Source organism: Macaca fascicularis, chromosome 15 (assembly GCF_037993035.2).
Source record: "Macaca fascicularis isolate 582-1 chromosome 15, T2T-MFA8v1.1".
Lineage (NCBI taxonomy): Eukaryota > Metazoa > Chordata > Mammalia > Primates > Cercopithecidae > Macaca > Macaca fascicularis.
The window spans coordinates 12,293,892-12,312,033 of record NC_088389.1 but is presented as its reverse complement, the minus strand read 5'-3'; the positions used below and the strand labels follow the sequence as shown (position 1 = coordinate 12,312,033).

General features: G+C 55.7%; 2 protein-coding genes across 15 annotated transcripts in view; one reads left to right on the top strand and one right to left on the bottom strand.

Moving 5' to 3' along the window:
• Positions 1–9,952, top strand: part of POMT1 (protein O-mannosyltransferase 1) — a 24,269-nt gene extending 14,317 nt beyond the window's left edge. For 11 of the 14 annotated variants that reach the window (XM_074016236.1, XM_074016232.1, XM_065530918.1 and 8 more), the window contains 7 exons: positions 4,308–4,400; positions 4,699–4,819; positions 5,250–5,347; positions 5,923–6,036; positions 7,456–7,582; positions 8,194–8,371; positions 9,074–9,952. In XM_074016236.1, coding sequence (XP_073872337.1) covers positions 4,308–4,400; positions 4,699–4,819; positions 5,250–5,347; positions 5,923–6,036; positions 7,456–7,582; positions 8,194–8,371; positions 9,074–9,248 — 906 coding nt within the window. In that variant the 3' untranslated portion in view covers positions 9,249–9,952. Of the gene's footprint in view, positions 1–4,307; positions 4,401–4,698; positions 4,820–4,946; positions 5,348–5,922; positions 6,037–7,455; positions 7,583–8,193; positions 8,372–9,065 lie in introns of those variants that run through there. The other 3 variants (XR_012424237.1, XR_012424238.1, XM_065530916.1) reach the window with 2 other exon arrangements.
• On the bottom strand, positions 9,953–18,142 carry UCK1 (uridine-cytidine kinase 1). Its single transcript, XM_005580603.4, has 7 exons — positions 17,960–18,142; positions 17,339–17,498; positions 16,329–16,425; positions 15,985–16,127; positions 15,801–15,895; positions 12,392–12,440; positions 9,953–11,359 (listed from the first exon to the last, which is right to left on the bottom strand). The coding sequence occupies exons 1-7, from the start codon at positions 18,065–18,067 to the stop codon at positions 11,178–11,180; spliced, it is 834 nt and encodes a 277-aa protein (XP_005580660.1). The 5' UTR covers positions 18,068–18,142; the 3' UTR covers positions 9,953–11,177.

Here is an 18,142-nt window from a genome sequence, read left to right as displayed (position 1 = left end):
CACTTCCTCTGACACAGAACACTTCCTCACACGGAGCGCTTCCTCTGACACAGAACACTTCCTCACACGGAGCGCTTCCTCTGACACAGAACACTTCCTCACACGGAGCACTTCCTCACACGGAGCACTTCCTCTAACACAGAACACTTCCTCACATGGAGCGCTTCCTGACACGGAGTGCTTCCTCTGACACAGAACACTTCCTCACACGGAGCACTTCCTCACACGGAGCACTTCCTCTAACACAGAACACTTCCTCACATGGAGCGCTTCCTGACACGGAGCGCTTCCTCTGACACAGAACACTTCCTCACACGGAGCACTTCCTCACACAGAACACTTCCTCACACGGAGCACTTCCTCTGACACAGAACACTTCCCCACACGGAGCACTTCCTCTAACACAGAACACTTCCCCACATGGAGCACTTCCTCTAACACAGAACACTTCCTCACACGCACGGAGCACTTCCTCACACGGAGCACTTTCTCACAAGGAGCGCTTCCTCTAACAGAACACTTCCTCACACGGAGCACTTCCTCCAACACAGAACACTTCCTCACACGGAGCACTTCCTCCAACACAGAACACTTCCTCACACGGAGCATTCCTCTAACACAGAACACTTCCTCACACGGAGCACTTCCTCACATGGAGCACTTCCTCTAACACAGAACACTTCCTCACACTGAGCACTTCCTCTGACACAGAACACTTCCTCACACGGAGCACTTCCTCTGACACAGAACACTTCCTCACACGGAGCGCTTCCTCTAACACAGAACACTTCCTCACACGGAGCACTTCCTCTAACACAGAACACTTCCTCACACGGAGCACTTCCTCTGACACAGAACACTTCCTCACACGGAGCGCTTCCTCTGACACAGAACACTTCCTCACACGGAGCACTTCCTCACACGGAGCACTTCCTCTAACACAGAACACTTCCTCACACGGAGCACTTCCTCACACGGAGCACTTCCTCCAACACAGAACACTTCCTCACACGGAGCGCTTCCTCATACGGAGCATTCCTCTAACACAGAACACTTCCTCACATGGAGCACTTCCTCACATGGAGCACTTCCTCTAACACAACACTTCCTCACACGGAGCACTTCCTCTGACACAGAACACTTCCTCACACGGAGCGCTTCCTCTGACACAGAACACTTCCTCACACGGAGCGCTTCCTCTGACACAGAACACTTCCTCACATGGAGTGCTTCCTCACACGGAGCACTTCCTCTGACACAGAACACTTCCTCACACGGAGCACTTCCTCTGACACAGAACACTTCCTCACACGGAGCACTTCCTCTAACACAGAACACTTCCTCACACGGAGCACTTCCTCTAACACAGAACACTTCCTCACACGGAGCGCTTCCTCTAACACAGAACCCTTCCTCACACGGAGCACTTCCTCTAACACAGAACACTTCCTCACACGGAGCGCTTCCTCTAACAGAACACTTCCTCACACGGAGCACTTCCTCTAACAGAACACTTCCTCACACGGAGCACTTCCTCTAACACAGAACCCTTCCTCACACGGAGCACTTCCTCTAACACAGAACACTTCCTCACACGGAGCACTTCCTCTAACACAGAACACTTCCTCACACGGAGCACTTCCTCTAACACAGAACACTTCCTCACACGGAGCGCTTCCTCTAACACAGAACGCTTCCTCTAACACAGAACACTTCCTCACACAGAGCACTTCCTCACACGGAGCGCTTCCTCACACGGAGCACTTCCTCTAACACAGAACACTTCCTCACACGGAGCACTTCCTCTGACACAGAACACTTCCTCACACGGAGCGCTTCCTCTGACACAGAACACTTCCTCACACGGAGCGCTTCCTCTAACACAGAACACTTCCTCACACGGAGCACTTCCTCACACGGAGCACTTCCTCACACAGAACACTTCCTCACACGGAGCACTTCCTCTAACACAGAACACTTCCTCACACGGAGCGCTTCCTCTAACACAGAACACTTCCTCACACGGAGCGCTTCCTCTGACACAGAACACTTCCTCACACGGAGCGCTTCCTCTAACACAGAACACTTCCTCACATGGAGCGCTTCCTCTAACACAGAACACTTCCTCACACGGAGCACTTCCTCACACAGAACACTTCCTCACACGGAGCACTTCCTCTAACACAGAACACTTCCTCACACGGAGCGCTTCCTCTAACACAGAACACTTCCTCACACGGAGCACTTCCTCACACGGAGCACTTCCTCACACAGAACACTTCCTCACACGGAGCACTTCCCCTAACACAGAACACTTCCTCACACGGAACACTTCCTCACACGGAGCGCTTCCTCTGACACAGAACACTTCCTCACACGGAGCACTTCCTCTGACACAGAACACTTCCTCACACGGAACACTTCCTCACACAGAGCACTTCCTCACACGGAGCACTTCCTCTGACACAGAACACTTCCTCACACGGAGCACTTCCTCTAACACAGAACACTTCCTCACACGGAGCACTTCCTCTAACACAGAACACTTCCTCACATGGAGCGCTTCCTCTAACACAGAACACTTCCTCACACGGAGCACTTCCTCACAAGGAGCACTTCCTCACACGGAGCACTTCCTCTAACAGAACACTTCCTCACATGGAGCGCTTCCTCTAACAGAACACTTCCTCACATGGAGCACTTCCTCTAACACAGAACCCTTCCTCACACGGAGCACTTCCTCTAACACAGAACACTTCCTCACACGGAGCACTTCCTCTAACACAGAACACTTCCTCACACGGAGCACTTCCTCTAACACAGAACACTTCCTCACACGGAGCGCTTCCTCTAACACAGAACGCTTCCTCTAACACAGAACACTTCCTCACACGGAGCGCTTCCTCACACGGAGCACTTCCTCTAACACAGAACACTTCCTCACACGGAGCACTTCCTCTAACACAGAACACTTCCTGACACGGAGCGCTTCCTCTGACACAGAACACTTCCTCACACGGAGCGCTTCCTCTGACACAGAACACTTCCTGACACGGAGCGCTTCCTCTGACACAGAACACTTCCTCACACGGAGCGCTTCCTCTGACACAGAACACTTCCTCACACGGAGCGCTTCCTCTAACACAGAACACTTCCTCACACGGAGCACTTCCTCACAAGGAGCACTTCCTCACACGGAGCACTTCCTCTAACAGAACACTTCCTCACATGGAGCGCTTCCTCTAACAGAACACTTCCTCACACGGAGCACTTCCTCTAACACAGAACCCTTCCTCACACGGAGCACTTCCTCTAACACAGAACCCTTCCTCACACGGAGCACTTCCTCTAACACAGAACACTTCCTCACACGGAGCACTTCCTCTAACACAGAACACTTCCTCACACGGAGCGCTTCCTCTAACACAGAACACTTCCTCACACGGAACACTTCCTCTAACACAGAACACTTCCTCACACGGAGCGCTTCCTCTAACACAGAACACTTCCTCACACGGAACACTTCCTCACACGGAGCACTTCCTCTAACACAGAACCCTTTCTCACACGGAGCACTTCCTCACACGGAGCGCTTCCTCTAACACAGAATACTTCCTCACACGGAACACTTCCTCACACGGAGCACTTCCTCTAACACAGAACCCTTTCTCACACGGAGCACTTCCTCACACGGAGCGCTTCCTGACATGGAACGTTTGAAACTGCCATTGAGAATAATCATTTTTCCTTTTGGTTGTAACAATAAAATGGGAAAATGACAGCCATGTGACATCATGGGGTCATTGTAAGGCTCCGGTATGTTAGGCTGTGACAAGGCAAAGAGCCTTTCTGATGTTAGTTGTCTTTTTTATTACTTGATGCAAGGAAATCTCTAAGCTGTGTCTCCCAGGGACAGTGTCTGGCCTTCATTTGAGCCATCTGCGAGTTCTGCCAGATAAGGACTGAGACTTGCTCACTTTTTGGACAGGGCTGTGAGCCCTCTCCATGAATAGGCTTTGCAGAGAGGCACGAAGAACATTAGGCTTTGTATTTTCTGTGAGGAGGCATCTTGTACAGCCTTGGCAAGGAGGAAGGCGCGCTTCCCCAGCGACCCTCGGAGCAGCCCAGGGTGCTGTGGGCATTGGGAAGGAAGACCAGCACCAGCCCCTTGTAGCTCCCCTCACGTTGGGGGCTTGTCCCTTTATCTCAGGCTCAAGTCAGTATCATTGTTTGGTGATAGGTCTTCATTTTCACATTGAAGGAAATTTGAAAAGGAATGAAATAATTCTTGAGATCTCTTTTTGCAGGAAATTGTGAACAGAGGATCCGACACAGACGTCTGGAAGACCATCCTCTCAGAGGTCCGCTTTGTGCACGTGAACACTTCTGCGGTCTTAAAGGTAAGGACACTGTCCTTGGCTTGGCCTGTCCTGAGCTGCAGGCTCCAGTCTGTTCCTGAGCCCCTCAGGCTCCACTGCCTCTCTGCAGGCAGAACGCTTGATTCAAGTCATCGTGGCTTCCCTTTACACTGAGGGAGGGCGGCTTTTGTAACTTCTCGGGATGGAATCCTAAGGTGAAGCTCCCACAAGGGGCACCTGCTGACAGCGTGACCCCGGCAGGGGTTCCCCTTCCAACCCGAGTGGATGTGGGAGTCACAGCCTTCCCATCACGCCCTTTTCTCTCCCGCGGTGTCACCAGCTGAGCGGGGCTCACCTCCCTGACTGGGGGTATCGGCAGCTGGAGATCGTCGGGGAGAAGCTGTCCCGGGGCTACCACGAGAGCATGGTGTGGAACGTGGAGGAGCACCGATACGGCGCGAGTGAGTCCGCGGCGTAGCTTCCGCCACTGGGAATGCGCTTTGAGCTGCTCGATATTTTCGTAACATCCCAAACAGTTCTCATTTTGGTGGGAAGGGAACTGAGCACATTCTCCATGCTCGGTGGCAGGTCATCTCCCTCCCTGCACCCAGCTGCTGTGGTAACAACTCAAGACGCTTCTTCCGAGGTATCGCTGGAAGGCAGCCAGTTTATCCCTGTGCAAGTGGAGCCTTCTCGGTCGAAATCGCCTCATTTGACGGGGTAGTCTTGAGTGTGGCGGGGAAAGCTAAGTGGAGTGATGCGGTTCGATGAGTGGTCTTTGTGGCTGGTTGGAAAGGCAGGAAACCAGCTTCTTTCTGCACTGACAGCTTCTGCTCTGAGCTCTCGACCTTGTGCTACTTCTATCTGTCATGCCCTTGTCTGTTCTGCCAGGCCAGGAGCAGAGGGAGCGGGAACGGGAGCTGCACTCACCTGCGCAGGTGGACGTCAGCAGGAACCTCAGCTTCATGGCGAGATTCTTGGAGCTGCAGGTGAGGAGCGGCCAGGGGAAGCCAGCCTAGCTCACTGAGCACTGACTCCTCAGCTGGGAGGCCTGGGGGCTACACAGGTCTCAAACCAGGTCAGGCTTTGACGCTGGAACCACAGGCTCACCACAGAATGAGTGTCTCCTCTCTCCGGTGTAAGGGACTGTGTGTGACACCCTGGCCCACACCTTGTGGCCCTGTGGTCAGGAATAATATAGGGACCCAGGAGGTTCTGCAACATCGCCAGGGTGTCCTAAGGCCCCCAGGCAGCAAAATGGGCCACACTCAACAGAGCCCAAGAGAAGTCACAGTCAGAAACTCAGGGTCACAAATCCGAACATGACCTCAGAGAGCATTCGGCCTGGTCACTTAGTCTACAGAGGAGGTGGGGCGGCGTTCCCAAGGCCACAGCCAGGGCTAAAATCCAGGTTCTGATCATGCTGCCTCTGACGCGTGATCCGAATGAACTTGAGGTGGGACGGTCCGTGTGCAAGGGGCAGCGGTGTACTCCTTTGACCAAATCCACGCACAGCGGGAGGCATCCCCCATCCTCACTCTCAGAGGCCTCTGCTTTGTTCCAGTGGAAGATGCTGGTGCTGAGAAGCGATGACTCGGAACACAAGTATAGCTCCAGCCCGCTGGAGTGGGTCACCCTGGACACCAATATCGCCTACTGGCTGCACCCCAGGACCAGCGTAAGCGAGCAGTGCTGACAGCTGACAGTCATGGATTCATCCTGTTTCTTGAGAATTCCTTCTGGCATTAAGAGCAGCCACTGTACCCTAGAAAGTGCTGGGTTTCTCCAAAGCTTTTCCTGACAAACTTGCTTTTCTGTAAACGCTTTGGCAGCCTGGAGCCAGGAGTAGGGGCGTGGCATGTGTGCCTGCTGAAGGAAACGCGGCTTGATTGCTTTTGTGGAGACACGTTGTTCCCCTTTTCCTGGCGGAAGTGGTTTTAAGATGTTCCCGGCCGGGCGCGGTGGCTCAAGCCTGTAATCCCAGCACTTTGGGAGGCCGAGATGGGCGGATCACGAGGTCAGGAGATCGAGACCATCCTGGCTAACACGGTGAAACCCCGTCTCTACTAAAAATACAAAAAACTAGCCGGGCGAGGTGGCGGGCGCCTGTAGTCCCAGCTACTCCGGAGGCTGAGGCAGGAGAATGGCGTAAACCCAGGAGGCGGAGCTTGCAGTGAGCTGAGATCTGGCCACTGCACTCCAGCCCGGGCTACAGAGCAAGACTCTGTCTCAAAAAAAAAAAAAAAAAAAAGATGTTCCCATTCGATTTTCTGGGTGGCACCTGGCGGTGGAGCTTACCGGTGCTTCCCTGATGTGCATGCCGTCTCTCTCCACCTGGCAGAGTGAAAGCATTTGTAGGCTGGGCACAGTCAGTGCCCCATACGTATTCACTGGATGGGCAGACACTGGCAATGCCCACCTTTTTCCTCCTCTCTTAGAGGCGGGTAGGTCGACTCAGCACGTGCACCAAAGGCAGAGGTGCAGGCCCAGAGGCCGCCCCACCCTGAGCTCCGAGCGCACTTTGCATTCTCCTCTGCGAACAGTGCTGCTGTTACAAAGCGGAGTCATCTGCTCCTGGTCTTCAGTTTCCAATTACAAAACTGAGAGCATCAGTGCTTTTTTTTTCTTTTTGTGATGGAGTCTTGCTCTGTTGCCCAGGCTGGAGTGCAGTGGTGTGATCTTGGCTCACTGCAACCTCCACCTCCCACGTTCAAGCAATTCTGCAGTTCTCCTACCTCACCCTCCAAGTAGCTGGGATTACAGGTGCCCACCACAATGCCCGGCTAATTTTTGTATTTTTAGTAGAGACAGGATTTCACTGTATTGGGCAGGCTGGTCTCGAACTCCTGACCTCAGGTGATCCGTCCACCTCAGCCTCCCAAAGTGCTGGGATTACAGGTGTGCGCCACCGTGCCCGGCTGGCACCAGTGCTTTTAATGAAAGGTCTGAGTAGGCGCAGACCTGTCCACAGTAGTGGTAAGGCCTAGTGGACTCTAGGCTGTGCCTGGCGTGTTTTCACTCTGCTGAAGTAGCGCATGCATCTGAATTCCTTTCCTGTGTTCTCTTCCCTCCCTGAGCATCTTCCATGTTCCTTTAGGCTCAGATCCACCTACTTGGAAACATAGTGATCTGGATTTCAGGCAGCCTCGCCCTGGCCATCTACGCCCTGCTGTCCTTGTGGTACCTGCTCCGACGGCGAAGAAACGTCCATGACCTCCCTCAGGGTTAGTACATCTCCTACATGGCTTTTTTCCTTTTAATATAGAGATGGGGTCTTGCTGTGTTGTCCAGGTTGGTCTTGAACTCCTGGGCTCAAGCCATCCTCCTGCCTCAGCCTCCCACAGTGCTGGGATTACAGGTGTGCGCCACTGCGCCCAGCCCACAGCTCATTTTTATGTCTGTTCCTTCTCTTCCTGCTGAGCGTTCACCACCTCAGGTGACAAACCGACTTCATAGGAACCTACCCCTTAAGGCAGCCTCTTTGTTTCTGTATTGCGGGATCTTAAATTATGTTTGTCTCTTAAGTTCCCATGTTGCGTTAGAGGCACCTCCATTTGAGTGCAGCGTATGGGCCAAGAGTTGCCTCCTTGGTCCCCTGTTGCCCATATGCGCTGGAAATGGCTGGATAACACGGGCAGCCAGGCCGGGCGCAGGGGCTCACGCTTGTAATCCCAGCACTTTGGGAGGCCAAAGTGAAGGAATCACTTGAGGCCAGGAGTTCAAAACCAGCTTCGGCAACATAGTAAGACCCCTGTCTCTAAAAAAGCGAAAGAGAGAGACAAAATCCGGCCTGTGGGAGCAGCAGAGCCGGTGTAGCTCAAACGCTTTCCCGTAGATGCCTGGCTGCGCTGGGTGTTGGCTGGGGCGCTGTGTGCTGGTGGCTGGGCAGTGAACTACCTCCCGTTCTTCCTGATGGAGAAGACACTCTTCCTCTACCACTACCTGCCCGCACTCACCTTCCAGATCCTTCTGCTCCCTGTCGTCCTGCAGCACATCAGCGACCACCTGTGCAGGTACGGGGGCCGCGGAGACAGTGGCTGGACCAGGCAGCAGCCCTCTGCTGGACAGCCCATGTGCAGCAAACACGTGGGGTGCAGCGAACCCCACCCATTTCACGTTACACTGACATCCTCCTGGCCCCTCTGGGGAATGGGTGAGGTTCAGAAGAGATGCCCAGATGAGGCACTGCAGGAACCCAGAGGGAGAAGTCACGGCTGACAGAGATTAAAGCAGAGTGGGTAGTAAGATGGGGAAGGGATGCAGAGATGTGGGCGGCCTGGAGGATTCGGGAGCAGGGAGCAAGGCCCAGGAGCCTCAGGGTGTCAGGAACAGCAGCTGGTTACGGCCGGGTTGTGTGGTGTGGTAGAGAGAACCCAAGAAAACTTCTAAACCGGAGTGTGTTTGGAGGTTGGAGGGCAAGGGCCTCCCGGTCTCAGGAAGCCACACAAGGGAGGACTGTGGGTTTGGGACCAGTCCTCTGGCATCTGTGTGGAGGTGGCCCAGCCGCTGTGGAGGCCTGAGTCGTCAGGGGGGTCCCCTTTCTGTGCATCCAAGCAGGAGATGGTCACAGGTGGTGGGAGACAAGACACAGAAACCTGAAGGCAGAACCCCAGGCCTCGGGGGGCGACTGTGGGGACAGCAGATGCCAAGAGGCTGCTGGACAGGGAAGCCGCAGTGGCCACCCATCCTCCCCCACATTGCTCTGACCTCTGCAGGTCCCAGCTCCAGAGGAGCGTCTTCAGCGCCCTGGTGGTGGCCTGGTACTCCTCCGCATGCCATGTGTCCCACACGCTGCGCCCACTCACCTACGGGGACAAGTCACTCTCGCCACATGAACTCAAGGCCCTTCGCTGGAAAGACAGCTGGGACATCTTGATCCGAAAACACTAGAACAAGAGCGTGGCAAAGAACACCCGAGCTGGGGTCGGGACAAGGTCGAAGGGTCTTGGTCAGTGTAGTTAACAAGCAGGGTGGGCCCTGCGCTGGGAGGACATGGGCCGGGCTCATCAGGGCCTCTACTGGAACGCGTGGGGGTCTCATTCTTGAAAAGCCCTCTGATGAGCACCTCCTTTTGTGCAAAGTTCATTTTTTCTCAACAATGAAGATGTTCCCTCCGTGTTTTCACCCCTGAGCTAAGACACAGGGAGTATTTCAGCGGCCAGTGTAGGAGTCATCGATGAAGAAAAGCCGAGAACCCAAGGCCAGCAGTGGAGCAAGTGGCCTCAGCAGACCGGGGCCTGGTCCTTGCTAACCGCTGCAGGGTGGAGTTTGATCTGGCAGACCCGATCCTCCTTCATGAACACCCAGCAACCTGAGCAAGTCCCAGCCCTGCCCTGAGTGAGCCTGGCAGGTGTCCCGGGACAGGCATCCAGGAGGGCCGCCTGAACAGTGAGCCGGGGCTGGGGCTTGCGAGTCATTCTCTGTGACAGCATCAAGACTGGCCCTCCGCACCATGCTGTGTGGAAACCCTCCTGAGCCTGCCGAGACGGGGCTGAGTGAAATCTTCCTCAGTGGTCAAGGTGTGTGTCATCCATACAGCTCCTTGCCTTTACTTTGTCTTTTTAAATAATAATTTAAAAAGGGACAAACTGGCATTTGTAGTTGGTGTTATTTATTGATTCTTCCTCCAAAGGGGCCTAAGCTCGACCAAACCGTTACCATTGTCAGAACCCAGCCACAGAGCTCAGCTCCCTTCACCCACGCCATGTCTGCGTCACTACTGTGGGTGAGCCTGGACGGACGGACGGGGGCTGGGGCTGTCCGTGGCAGCAGCAAGTTATGCTTCCCAGAGACAGCCCCATGCGGGAGGATCCACCCAGGCAACCCAGACACGGGTGTTCACACATGAGGCGGCGAGCTCCATACAACACAGAGGAGGCACACTGACTTCAGGCGGCCATGTCTGCGGGGACCTGGGTGATCCAGGTGCCACAGCCAGAGGCACCATTCCCTGCACATGGCCATCAGCCACCCCAGCGTGGGGTAGCCTGTCCAGACAGCACCTTGGGGACTCCCGTGAGGGTCAGCAAGGGCCCGACCCCAGGCAGGACTGTGCATGGACACTGTTCTTCAGCCGGGACAGAACTGGCCTCCGCTGCCTTCTGCCCTGCTGCATGGGCTCCCGGCCTGGCCCCACATGAGCTTGGGTGTGATGCTGGGTGTTCCCGGGGCGCCCGCCTCGCTTCTTTGCCTTTAAGGCACAAGCAAGGAGGGAAAACATCCCTGGGCGGCTCCCCACATCCGTGTAGGCCACGCTGGACTGTGAACCACTGGGCCACGAAATGAGGTTTGTAGGCCACAAGCAGCCTTGTGTTATGTAACAGAACAGAAAACATGAGGACATGTAACATGTAAAAAAGGAAAGTACTTGTTCACAAAACTTTTGAGTTACGTGTGTGTGTAAGAACCAGATCAGACTGGAAAAAAACTCTGCCCCTGTGGGTTCACTGTCAGCAAAACACCAGCCAGCCACAGTGTCCAGGCTGTCTCCTCACTCTCCCCAGTAATACGTGCCTCAATCCTCACAGAAGCCTCCTAGGCTTCCCGCACACTCTGGCATTTCTCAGTGACCTAGAGAGATCTTTAAACCGCAGTGAGCCTGAGGACGTGGCTGAAATCCTCAGGAATGCCTGTCAGTGTCCCAGCAAGTTGAGTCTGAGTGACACATCTGAGTTTCCACTCCTGAGTGAGGAAGGCCTCGCTGCTAACACCCCCCTGGGGTGTGCCAAAAGGAAGCAGTGGGTGTGGGTGGGCGTCCCCAGGCTCAGTCCCTGAACACACATGCCAGGTGGGAGACCTACCCCAAGGCTTGGCAGCCCCTCAGTGGGGTCTGCTGCTGGACTCCAAGTGTGACCGTTTGCCAGAGGTCAGCATCCCAGGGTGGTCCCCTGGCTCGGAAAAGGTCCTCTTGTAGCTCCGCCCATTGGACCCTCCTCGGTGCCATTTGCAGATGTCACCATTCAGAATGTCCTGGATGTGCTGCACGATCAGGTTGATGGCAACTGCGCCAAGAGACAGACAAGCAGCGAGTTAGCCACGTCTATCGCCCATGGAGACTGCCCCTCCCTGCAGCACTCAGCCAGGAGTGGGCGCCCAACCTCTGCCCCAAGGCACAGGCCTGCGTGAGCTGGGCATCGGGTCAAATCTCAGCAGACAGAAACACGCATCAGGACACAGCAAAATAAGACTTCTTAGCTTAGTCTTTCAGGAATTTATGTTACAGTTGCTTAAAATGCTTTCTGCTAACAGGTTTGAATATAATATATATGTACGTTTTAAGAAACAAGGTCTTACTTTACTGCCCAGGCTGGACTGCAGTGGCCCAATCACAGCTCACTGCAGCCTCAACCTGCCAGGCTCAAGCAATCCTCCCACCTCAGCCTCCCAGGTAGCTGGGACCAGAGGCGCATGCCACCATGCCCAACTAATTTTCTTATTTTTTGTAGAGATGGGGTCTTGCTATGTTCCCCAGGATCTTGAACTCCCGGGCTCAAGTGATCTCCCCGCTTCGGCCTCCCAAAGTGCTGGGATTACTGGTATGAGCCACCGCGCCCAGCTACATACATTTTTATTATTTATTTATTTATTTATTGAGACAGAGTCTCGCTCTGTCACCCAGGCTGGAGCGCAGTGGCACGATCTCGGCTCACTGCAAGCTCCGCCTCCCAGGTTCACACCATTCTCTTGCCTCAGCCTCCCGAGTAGCTGGGACTACAGGCGCCCGCCACCACACCCGGCTAATTTTTTTGTCTTTTTTAGTAAAGACTGGGTTTCACCATGTTAGCCAGGATGATCTCCATCTCCTGACCTCGTGATCCACCCGCTGCGGCCTCCCAAAGTGCTAGGATTACAGGTGTGAGCCACTGCGCCCGGCCTACATACATTTTTAAGCGTATTTTAACCCTGTGCCGCAAATCAACAGTGACAGGCCTCCAGCACACAGGGGAGTGCTCAGTAACTGCATGCTGGTAGAACTGTCCCTGCCTCAAGCTCTGGGAGGGGTGGGGGGACAGCCCAGCAGGCCAGCTTCTTACCCATATTGTCCACTCCTCGCGGGATGATCACGTCAGCATACTTCTTTGTCTGTAACGCACAAGGGGGGTTTCCATGAGGACTTTTCCTTCCAAGGTGATTTTAAGATGCTCAGAAACAGATGGGACAGCAGGAAGGGCGGCCCTGGGGTGCTCAGAGGTGCTGGTGTCATCAGCAAATGGGGGACAGGGACTCAGTCCTCAGGTGTGAGATGCCATGCATGATCCAAGAAGTGAGGCAGAAAGTACAGCTGAGGCAGCCAAAAGGAAGTGCCTCTTCCAGTGTTCCCATTCCATTACAGGAGACAGCTGGCTATGCTAACGACTGGATTCACTGGGCCAAGCTACGTGTGGCACGTCTACAAAGTGTGACATTGTTCCTCCGGAATTATGAAGCTTCTGCAATACCCTGGCACAGCAACAGGACAGATGCCACCAAGCATTATTGCTACAGGCAGGGACACCGATGGTACCTTACTCCCTCATCCATCCACTCATTGGTTCAATGCTGACTGATTCTCATTCCCTGTCAGATGCTCTGCTGCTGAGGAAGGACAAGGACGGAGATACACCAGGAAATGCAGGGCTGCTGGGGAGGGCCTGCAGCCAGATGGTGGGGGCAGGGCGGGGGGCTTTAGGGAGGGGGAAGCTGCCTGGAGAACATGCCTGACTCAGACAAAGCTGAGGGAAGAGGGAGAGCAGGGTCTGGGCCGAAGGACGGAACTTGGAATGGTGGGTGCTGCTGGCATGTGGATTTGGGTCAAGGAGGCGGCAGAAGAGACAAGCTGCAGGAGGCAGACAGGGACCGAGTCCTGGGGACAGCTGTGTCTGCAGCCGGATGGACCCCATCTCATGAAAGCATGAGCGCAAGGGCGAGGCCTGCTTTCCATTCCGGTCTGATCGTCTGATGGGCTGGAGGAGTCCCAGAGACCCGACAGGGGTCTTAACTGCCAGCAGGGATGGGCCTGAATGCAGTCGGGAAATACCTACGCGGTCCAGGCAGAGGACCGCACAAGCCACTCAACATGAAGATGAAGGAAAAAGCAGCTCAAGAATGGCTCTGGGCCGGGCGCGGTGGCTCAAGCCTGTAATCCCAGCACTTTGGGAGGCCGAGACGGGCGGATCACGAGGTCAGGAGATCGAGAGACGATCCCGGCTAACACGGTGAAACCCCGTCTCTACTAAAAAATACAAAAAAATAGCCGGGCGAGGTGGCGGGCGCCTGTAGTCCCAGCTACTCGGGAGGCTGAGGCAGGAGAATGGCGTGAACCCGGGAGGCGGAGCTTGCAGTGAGCTGAGATCCGGCCACTGCACTCCAGCCTGGGTGACAGAGCAAGACTCTGTCTCAAAAAAAAAAAAAAAAAAAAAAAGAATGGCTCTGGGTGGGGCTGAGGCTGGGCGTGGTGGCTCACACCGGTGATCCCAGTACTTTGGGAGGCTGAGGTGGGTGGATTGCTTGAAGCCAGGAGTCTGAGACCAGCCCAGCCAACATAGCAAAACCCTGTCTCTGCACATAAAATAAAATAAAAGGAAAAATTAGCCAGGCGTGGTGGTGTGTGCCTGTAGTCTCCAGCTACTCAGGAGCCTGAGGTGGGAGGATCACTTGAGTGTGGAAGGTGGAGGCTACAGTGAAGCAAGATCTTACCACAGCACTTGGGCCTGCGCGGCAGAGTGAGATCCTGTCTCAAAAAACAAGCAAACAAACAAACAAACGAAAAACCAAAAACATCTCTGGGGCTTGGGCCCAGGACACAGCAGGTGACAGCACTTCCTCTATTCAGGTCGCTGGGTCAGATTTGATATCCAGAGTTTTACTGCAAATCACCTACTTTAGATCCCAGGAGATGGAGACCAGCCTGGGCAACACAGGGAGACCCCATCTCTACAAAAAATTTAAAAATTAACCGAGCATAGTGGTGCATGCCTGTGGTCCCAGCTACTCGGGTTGCTGAGGTGGAAGGATTGCGTGAGCTTAGGAGGTCAAGGCTGCAGTGAGCTGTGATTGCACCACTGTACTCCAGCCTGGGGCAACAGAGCAAGACTCTGCCTCGTTAAAAATTTAAAAAAAAAAAAATTTGAGCCAGGCACAGTGGCTCAATCCCAGGATTTTGGGAGGCGGAGGCGGGTGGGTCACTTGAGGCCAGGAGTTCGAGACCAGCGGCAACATGGCAAAACCCCATCTCTTCTAAAAATACAAAAATTAGCTGGGTGTGGTGGCGGGTGCCTGTAATCCCAGCTACTCGGGAGGGTGAGGCAGGAGAACTGCTTGAACCTGGGAGGTGGAGGCTGCAGTGAGCTGAGATCACGCCATTGCACTCCAGCCTGGATGACAAAAGAGACTCTATCTCAAAAAAAAAAAGCAGCAGATAGAACTTATTTGACCTACGTATCAAAGGCAGGAATCTTGGTTCCAGTTCCTTTGTGCTGTATTTTTACCTTTTAAAGAGAACCGGCAAAATGCTCTCTTTAAAACACTCCAATTTGAGTAGAGCACAAGTCCCATCAAGCCCGAAACACAAGATGGAGAAACGGAGGAAAGACAGGTGGGTGCGCAGCGGGGAGTTCCTGCCCTCTGCGAGCCAGCTGGGATCTGTCCACAGTGCTCGCTCTGAGATTTCAGAGCACTGGCCCCAAGCAGCCCGGGGACACAGGCCCTGGAGGAGCAGCTATGAAGCACCTTCTGAGGGCCAGATCCCGGTCCTGGCAGTCAACAGCCTAACGTGCTCTGAGGGGCTAAGCACCCAGGACATGTCAGATGATGAGAAGTGCCCCGGAAAAAGGAAGCAAGCAGAGAGGCTGGCGCTAGGTACAGAGGGTTTTCAGTGTTGAACGGGGACGCTGGGCAAGGACCTGAGGCAGGGAGGAAGCGGCTAGTGTGGATGTGGGGGAGATATGGGGCTTTTTTAGGCAGAGGGAGGAGCAGGCACAGAGAATGTTTTTAGAGCTGAGAACTACTCCCAGGGCATGTGGCCGTAATGAACCAAATTCTCCTTCTTTTCTTTTTTTTTTTTTTTTGAGACCGAGTCTTGCTCTGTCTCCCAGGCTGGGGTGTAGTGGCCGGATCTCAGCTCACTGCAAGCTCCGCCTCCCAGGTTTACGCCATTCTCCTGCCTCAGCCTCCCGAGTAGCTGGGACTACAGGCGCCCGCCAACCCGCCCGGCTAGTTTTTTTGCATTTTTTAGTAGAGACAGGGTTTCACTGTGTTAGCCAGGATGGTCTCAGATCTCCTGACCTTGTGATCCGCCCGTCTCGGCCTCCCAAAGTGCTGGGATTACAGGCTTGAGCCACCGCGCCCAGCCATCTCCTTCTTTTCAATCAGATCACTGTCACTCAGCACTGAGCCCTCTCACAGCACTGGGTCCCACGTGTCCTTGTGAAAGGGGAAAACGGACTCTTAAGCAAGCGCAGGTACCGGCAGGCAGAACTCCTCGAAGGCCGGCTTCACGAAGGTAGTGTACTGTGTCAGAATCTGCTCCAGGTCCCTCCCTCGGCGCACGTCCCGGAGAACTGCAGCAGCAAGAGGCAGGCATGCATCAGACCTCAGGGCCCGCCGCCAGCCTTGGCCAGGCAGGCAGGGAGGCCCACGGCCGCCTTACCTCTTCGAGACAGCCTGACGTCGGAGTCGGTGTCCACAAAGAGGCGCAGGTGGAACATGTCGCGGATCTCCTGGCTGTAGAACACCAAGATGCCCTCAAACAGAACCACGTCTGCAGGGTAGACCACCGTGGTCTCTGGTAACCTGAGAGGGGCACGGGGAAGGGGGCTCTGCTGCAGACACACAGTCAGCTTCCACTCCAGGGACACTGACTTTGTGGGTGAGGGTGGAAGACCCACGGAAACCAACTGGGGGAGGCCTGCCACTAGGCAGGCCTGTGTGAGCCCCAGAGGGGATGTCCTAGCCGGCCCCTCTCCTGGGCCCTCCCAAGAACCACCTGCTTACCTTGAGTGCGTCACAAAATCATAGGTCGGCACCTCCACAGTTTTGCCCTCTACAATGTTCTTCAGAGTCCTGTGCATCAAATCATTATCAAAGGCATCTGCAGGGATGGAGATAAAGGCAAGACAGGCTGGATGCCCTCCTGCAGCGGACAGCAGGGAACCCTCTCTGCTCTAGGGTCAGCACAGCTGGGTGCTGGGGACACTGAGGACCCAAACACAGGTAGACTAGGACCTGCCCTACAGTTTAGGTTTGGTAGCAACAGCGTCCTCTGCAGCCCTGCAGACCACAGGATGACCCTGTCCTTGCTGTTCTCGGGCTGTGCCACTGCCCAAGCTCTGTGCCACTGGGATGCGAGAACACAGGGGTTTTCTGATCAGTTCTTCCTGGGAGGTGGGTAGGCTGGGCCTCTGCTTCTCTCTTTTTCTGGGACTAACTGGTTAGACTGTGGCTTTGCAGGCCTTCTTCCCACAAGTCCTTGGGAAAAGGCTGACCATGCCAGCCAGCCAGGGTGGAAGCTTCTAGCAGCGGCAGGTGTCTCCCTACCGCATCTGTCCCTGTTTACCTAGCCCGGAGCTTCAGGCCACCAGCACTAGTTTACCCACCGCCTCCCACACTGGCCTCTCTAAGGACTTTGCCCCAAAGCAGGGGAGGGAAATGAAGGGCCACCGTGGGCAGAGGTGTGTGTGGAGAGCCCTGAAGGCCGCAACGTGGGAAGGGAAGATGGGAGGATTTCTCCAGATCACAGCTGTGGCAGGCCAGGGCTCCCCACGGTGCAACAGGTTTCCTCACTGGCTCCAACCACGCTCCTGTGGGGACACCCTGGGCCCAGAGAACTCCGCAAAGTTCCCCTGACTTCACGGTGCAGCCAACTCCACTGCAGGCTGTCTGGGGAGCTGAGGGGAACAGCCCAAGTGGGTCGACATCCATCCAACCCTGGGCCCAAGCGCAGCTGGTGAGCGGCCGCCCAGAATGGGGTCTGCCCTCCCCGCACCGTTGGGCTCTCGATGTACCTGGGTGATCGAAGTTGTACTGTCCCTTCAAGGCCTTGGCCTTCTGCTCTGCCGTCAGGACCTTGTAGAACCTGTCCTGGCTCAGGATGACCACCTTCCGCTGCCGCTGCTCCACCTCGTTCTGTCCCAGCAGCTCCATGATCTTCTCACACACGGTCGACTGGAGACACAGAAGGGGGATTCCCACCTGGAAACTCTCGTCCTGTGACAGGCATGGGGCCCCTCCTGGGGGCTTCTGCACGGGGCTGGATTCTGGAGACACTGACCCACCCGACCCCTGCGGGGGATGCTTGGGAGGCGGGAGGACACCAACAGGTGTGGATGGTCTCAGTGGGAGGACCGCGGGGGCCCAACCAGGTCAGCTCGGACTAGGGGCTCTGAGGGGCCCGGCCGGCGGAGAGGCTGTGGGGGAGCCCCGAGGCCCAGCGACCCAACCCCTCGCCCGCCGCCCCAGCCCGCCCCGGCCCATCGCGGCCCGCAGCCCCTTCGCTCCCGCGCCCTGCCCGCGCCTGGGAAGGGGTCCCTCGGCCGGGGCTGGGGTCTCCTCTCTGGACCCCAGCGGGACCGGGCCGCTCGTAGGAACCGGCGAGAGGCGAGACCCCGGCCCGCCCGGCCCCTTACCTTCCCGCTGGCAGTTCCGCCGCTCACCCCGATCAGGAAGGGCCGCTGGTGCGGTCGGTCGGCCTCTGGCGCTGCGCCCTCGCACTCGTCGCCTCCCGCCGAAGCCATCTCGGCCTCTGCTCCCGCGCATCAGTTCCCCGGCGCGCCCGCCCCTTCCCCAGGCCCGGCGCGCCAGCGCAGCCC

Coding starts and splice junctions, on each gene's coding strand:
- UCK1 (XM_005580603.4), bottom strand. CDS start 18,067: ATGGCTTCGGCGGGAGGCGACGAGTGCGAGGGCGCAGCGCCAGAGGCC. Junction 16,426..17,338: donor GTACAACTTCGATCACCCAG/GTACATCGAGAG, acceptor CCATCCCTGCAG/ATGCCTTTGATAATGATTTG. Junction 15,896..15,984: donor CGTCAGGCTGTCTCGAAGAG/GTAAGGCGGCCG, acceptor TTGCTGCTGCAG/TTCTCCGGGACGTGCGCCGA.